At 37.3% G+C, this 6583-nt stretch overlaps 1 protein-coding gene across 1 annotated transcript in view; it reads left to right on the top strand.

Annotated features, from left to right (window-relative positions):
• The window catches only part of LOC107730293 (kinesin-like protein KIF21A), a 27211-nt gene extending 21889 nt beyond the window's left edge, over window positions 1-5322 (top strand). The window contains exons 26-30 of the mRNA XM_016541084.1: window positions 218-335; window positions 631-752; window positions 1461-1509; window positions 2363-2562; window positions 4616-5322. Of these exons, the coding sequence (XP_016396570.1) occupies window positions 218-335; window positions 631-752; window positions 1461-1509; window positions 2363-2562; window positions 4616-4673 (547 nt within the window). The 3' untranslated portion in view covers window positions 4674-5322. The remainder of the gene's footprint in view (window positions 1-217; window positions 336-630; window positions 753-1460; window positions 1510-2362; window positions 2563-4615) is intronic.
• Window positions 5323-6583: the final 1261 nt, after the last annotated feature.

Raw genomic sequence — 6583 nt, forward strand, 5'->3', positions numbered from 1 at the left:
CAAGCTTGTGAATGAGAATCGAATCGAATCGTGAAATTTGTGTCAAAACCCAGCCCTACTAATTGACATGCATGACTAGTTTTGTTGTGTTGGGTAGTGTGTCCTCTACCAGTTGCCCAGTGCCTAGCTTTTTCTCTGTAACCATTTTTAAGTTGCCTTTTATCTGTACCAATTTTAAAAGTTTGTGTTTGTAAAAGTTAGTTTGTGTTGTATACAGGTTTGTATCTACTGGGAAACTGACGGGAAATCTGGGGCCGGTAACGTGTCTTATGGTAGATCTGGCAGGGAAGGGTCAAGATGTGGTCATAACAGGCTCAAAAGATCACACCGTGAAGGTATGTTTGGACATTATAACACACTCTCTGTGAACTAACGTAAGAGTCCCTATGGGTGCACATGCTGATTTCCATATGATAATTTTCACCTTTTGGTCATAGCTCATGCACAATTACACAAGCTGTTGAAGCTCTTATGGATGCTTGAACACAAACAGTAATTTAAACTATTAATATGGCCTCAAGTGCAACAAGAAACAAAATGGCTATCCAGGAACATGCTTTCGGACTCTGATAGACATGCTTTTTGGGACTTGTGATGCATCTCTAAGGCTTTTTTTTTCTTGTGTTGCAGATGTTTGATGTGGTGGAAGGCGCTCAGGGCAGCATCAGCGCCACACATCATTTCGACCCATCCCATCAGGATGGGCTGGAGGCTCTGGCCATTCACGGCGATGCACTTTTTACTGCTGCCAGGGACTCCTGCATTAAAAAATGGGACTTAACCCTGTTTAATGTGGAGTGACAGATCGCTATAGCTCGGTGCGCCTCAGTTCAATAAAAGCGGCAGAGCGAGGCGCACGTGAACTGATCATCTCCTCCACATTAATACCGGTTTCAGCACAAAATAAACATGACTAAACATCCGAAGGTAAGTTAAAAGAAAGAGTACAACTTTACAATTCGTATCCTGTCTCATGTAATCGCTCAGTCAGTGTTTTAGCTGCACAAAGACACCAATATAACGGTTTGTAAACAATGTCACGTATCGTCACATTTACCTCAGAAACAAACATATTTGGTGACCATAAATTCATTAGTCAGATAGAAAAATAAACTGTAGAGAGGGGCATTTTGCTAAATATATGCACCATATAACATATTCATTATACATTTTACTGTTCTTCAATGTTTAATTTATGTTTGAATAAATCCATCAAGTTTTTATGAAAGCCACCATTATGTTTATATTTAAAAAAACGAATTGAAGTAGAAATATTATGTAATTGTAACTTTATGACTTGTGATGCATCTCTAAGGCTTTTTTTTTCTTGTGTTGCAGATGTTTGATGTGGTGGAAGGCGCTCAGGGCAGCATCAGCGCCACACATCATTTCGACCCATCCCATCAGGATGGGCTGGAGGCTCTGGCCATTCACGGCAAAACACTTTTTACTGCTGCCAGAGGCTCCTGCATTAAAAAATGGGACTTAACCCACAAACAGCTACAAGAGGTAAGTACCTTTGCAAGGAAAGGCAGGATTGCGATAAAAGCTTTGGCTGTGTTCCAAATCCTAGTGAGGTGCCTACCTAAGCAGCATTTATTTAGGCATCATTTCCAAAGCTACTTGTATGCAGCAGAACTACGGTGCCTGCTTTTAAGATCTGGTTGTGACTCAAGTGTAAGGCAACATTGCATGTATTCTTTGAAGATAATCAGTCCTTGTACTTAGCATTCAAGATGATGGAATCAAGATAAAATATTGTTATAAATATACCTCTGTTTCATTTAATACTGAAAACGTACTCTTAGAAAATGGTAATGTTATTCTCATTAAAATTTGGCTATTTTACAGAATATTTGTGTGATGTGCATTTTTATGGTTAAGGTTATGGAGTCTCGAGGTGTCAGATTAGCCACATGCTAACACAAAACTCTGTTGGAAATGATCAACTGTGAATTGCTCTTATGAGAAGATTAAGATGTTAGCCTAGCATAACATGCTGCATACATTTGGAATCAATTGTCATTAGTCCAATTTCTTGGTGTTTCATTAAGTAATTAGCTTAGCAAATATGCTAATGCCAAACTCTATTCGAATCAAGGAAGTATTTAATACTTGGAGAAAGCTATTTGTTAGCCTTTCCATTCATCTTAGTAGCAGTTGTTTGAAACAGAGGTTCCTTGGATTTCAGATATTTCCATTTGCAGACAGTAAACAGCTTACTAGTATTTGGAACAGAGTTGACTTTTTTTCCAGAAATTACTCTTAACTATCACACATAAAGACTGAATATAGGAAAAGCCTCACACCTTCAGTTATCCTGCTGTACTTGATTTGTTTGCATGTTTTCTTCATATTGCAGCAGGTAGAACGGGCTCATTCAGATCTGCTGAGCTCTCTGGCGGTGGTCCCTGGCTCCAGCGCTGTTATGAGTGGCTGCAAGGGCGGATTGCTCAAATTCTGGCACACAGACACGCTTAGAGCTCTGGGAGAAATAAGGGGTCATGACAGCTCTGTCAATGACATCTGCACAAACAGCAGTCAGCTCTTTACCGCCTCAGAGTGAGTGACAGCCATTCAGACACCAACAAAGAACACACACATATATATATGTAAAATACAAATAAACAGATCTTACAGTCTTAGGCCATGTCCACACGTACACGGGTATTTTTATAAATGGAGTTTTTCCTTCTTCCGTTTAAAAAAAAATCTCAGTCCACATGAAAACGCAAAAGATCAGGAGCCGGAAAAAGTTTCCAGTAGGCGGAGTTAACAGCGCAGGCTCCGACGTCACAAGCCCAAAATTTTTTGAAAATCTTCACCCTGGCAGGCATTTTCAAAAATGTTCGGTTTCAGTAACCTGGTGCTGCATTTGCCTGTGGACGAACGGCCAAACCGCATAGAAAAAGCAACGGTTTTAAAAATAACCGCGTTCGTGTGGACAGGGCCTTAGATGCTGTATGTAGTATAGTATTAAACAACAACTTATTTTGTTATGTGCTACAACATGAATGACACCTCAAATTACGAACAAATAGACTTTAAAAACTTTTCAGACAATAAAACAAACAAAATAAATTATCTACAAATCACAAGCAACTAACTAGCAACGTTAACTACTTACAACACGCTAACAACAACCACCCAGAGCACTCTAATAATATCATAATAGCATGCTAATATGCACTCAAAACACCTTAGAAAAAGCATAGCAACACCATGTTAACAACCCAGCCAAATACATAACAATGTGAAACTGTCAGAACATTTTAGCAACTGCATAGCAATACCTTAGTAACCCACGCTAACAACCACTCAACACAACTTTAGCAATACCTTGGTAACAACCCAACCTGAAACTCTAGCCACTGCATAGCAACACCCTGGTAATCACCTATAATTCTCACAAAGCCATATTACAACCCAGCTAACTATAATACGTAACTGCAACATAACCCGATGACCAAACTTTTGGTATGGCAACATAATCAATTTGATTGTGGCAACCAGAAATGTGAAATTTTTGGAATTATTATTATTTTATTTTTTTTACTTATTATTCTTATTATTCTTTGTCTGGACATGCATAAGTTAATAAGTCATGAAATTACCAAAGGTTTTTTGAATATAGTACATAACTGGAATGTTCTTGGTTATCTTATAAACTTACAAAATCATACGGACAACATTACGCACATTCAATCGCACATTGTCGCTACATTGTCATGAAATTCCTAGTAGTGCCAATACATTATTTATAAAACGGATGGTTCCGGTCCTTGATTCTGATTGGTTGAGCCGCGTTCGAAGCTGTTGTAAATTACTCTACAAACATACACCTTTGTTTACGTTTGTGTGTTGCTTGGCAACCACTTTGTTGCAACCACAACTGTTTCTGAGGAACTACATTGTTTGGTGGAAGAATACTGTTTTTATTAATATCATTACACTTTATTTGCTCTGTTTTATTTTGTGAAACCTAACTACGTATATGGAATAACCGTTTTATAAAAGCAATAAGCCCAGTGAAGCCGTGGTTTACAGTGAATTTATAACAGCTAAGGGGGTTTCCATTTCATGTCGTGCCTAACAACGCCCCTTAGCTGTTATAAATTCACTGTAAACCACGGCTTCTTGGGGCTTATTGCTTTAGTAACTTGTATATTAGCTAGCTAATGTGCTAACAATGATTAAAACACCATAGTAACTGCATAGCAAACTTTTTACAAATGGATAGCAACACCTTGGTAACTGTATAAATAAATAACATACATAATGTGCTAAAACCACAAGTACACCCTAGAAACTGCTTAGCAACACCTTGGCAACCACTCAGAACCTATTTCTAACCACACAACAACAATCTAACAACAATAACCGCCAAGGCAAATACAACAATTTTTTGCTAAAAACCACCAGAACACCCTAGCAATTGTGTAGCATCACCCTAGCAACCACTTAGGAATCACAACAGCCTAGCATTGTGGCAGCTATCGGCCAGTCACTCACCTACTCTTCAGAAAATATAGAAAACGGTTGCTAACACTGCTTTATAGTGTGCAGTGAAACTGTATAAATTGTTCATTTGAGTTCTCTCGTTGTTTTTTCACAGTGACCGGACAGTGAAGATCTGGCAAGTGAAAGGATCTTTAGAGGACGGCATTCACTGATGAGAACAGAAGGTCACTGTAAAGGTTTTGGCTTCCTACAAGAATTTCCTTTACCAATGTGACGCTTCTTTCCCGAAACTCTGGCAGCGATTCAGAGGAGAGCTTCCTGTTGTAACTGCTGTATATTTCCTCATGTACAGTGTTGAAGTGTCCTGTTTAGCTGTTGCTGACCGTAAAGGGGGATGTTGTAGGTCAATAAGTGGTTGTTGATGTGGCACCTTCCTGAAGCTGGGCTTTGGGCATCACAGACTGCCGTATGAGCAGTGCGTTTAAGAAGCACATGTGTTTGTGAACGTCATGTTGACTGGACTGAACCGATATGCTCTTAAATTATTTGTTTATATTGATGTCAGCTCTTTTCTGATGTTTGTTGACCAAAGTTCGACTCTTTTTGTGCGAATCTTTCCAATGCAACTATGACACGTCACAGCTCACAATGCAACCGTACTGTAGACCTAACTGCACTGGAATGGTACAATGATATTTGCACCGGTGTCTCTGTCTAATTTGTGTTTTACCTTTTTATTAAGCCTCAACTGGTTCTTTTTCATTTTCTGGTCGGAACTTTTGAGTATGCTGTACAAAATCTTTCCTCTGATGTACTGTAGTTATTATCAATGTCAGATGGTGAGTGAAATAAACTACATCTGTCAAAAGGTGCAACTGCAATGTTTTAGCCTTACAGATTAAGCTTGAACGAATGTACTTTACTTATAATGTATATAATGTTGAGGGTATAATGTATATAATGTTGAGTAGTGAATCTGCAGTGTCAGAATAATATTACTAGGGGGCAGTGTACACATAATGGACAGTGAACTGGCATATATAGTGTATGTATATACTGTAGATGGTATTTACATGAGGGACTGTTAAAAAAAAATACATTGACATTTACCATTTTTTTCGGGGATCAAAAAGTATGGACTTGGGACCTTGTGCGTTTTGAGTGTTTCTGAATTAACATCATGTCTTGGGCACAAACCCAAAATACTGTAAATCTGGCAAAATGTAACATTTTATGAAATGTAAACCACTCTTTAGAAATTAGTAAAAATGTAATATTAACCAAAAAAAAGTTTCTAAAATAATAATAATAATAATAATAAAGCTGATAAAGATTATTATGATTTAAACCAAATCCCGTTAATGCACTTCAAAAATGCCAAGCATAAAGAATGTGAACCCATGCACATTTTAATTTGATAGCTGTTACCCATTAACGATAGATCTCTAAATTTAGATTTCGAAATCTTTCTAGAGTGATTTTTTTTAAGTGTTCCTGTGGCTCACTGGTAGAGCATTGTGTTAACAGCACAAAAGGTTGTGGGTTTGATTCCCAGGGAACACACATACTGGTAAAACAATATATAGCCTGTATGCACTGTAAGTCGCTTTGGATAAAAGCGTCTGCTAAATGCATAAATTATTATTATTAATTATTAAATCTGTGCATCTGTCCCTGACAGGGTAAAATCATATAATTAAAAGAAAGTACAGATGCTTTGACCAATTAGATGTTAGTGTGGCTCTAATTAAAAATATAAAACCACAGATCCATCACTTTGAAATAATTATCCCTGTAAATATGTTCTCATTAGTTTCATGATAACGTTTGAAATAGCTTGATATGAAGAAGCACTTATTATGTTTATGAATTAATGAAGCCTTATGTAAGTGCATATCAGATTTAGCTGAACCTGTCTGATTGTTTGACACATTATATTTATTATCTGTTGCAATGGCATTAAATGCATAAATTATTATTATTAATTATTAAATCTGTGCATCTGTCCCTGACAGGGTAAAATCATATAATTAAAAGAAAGTACAGATGCTTTGACCAATTAGATGTTAGTGTGGCTCTAATTAAAAATATAAAACCACAGATCCATCACTTTGAAATAATT

Source organism: Sinocyclocheilus rhinocerous, unplaced genomic scaffold (genome assembly GCF_001515625.1).
Source record: "Sinocyclocheilus rhinocerous isolate Xijiao unplaced genomic scaffold, SAMN03320098_v1.1 scaffold2413, whole genome shotgun sequence".
Taxonomy (NCBI): Eukaryota; Metazoa; Chordata; class Actinopteri; order Cypriniformes; family Cyprinidae; genus Sinocyclocheilus; species Sinocyclocheilus rhinocerous.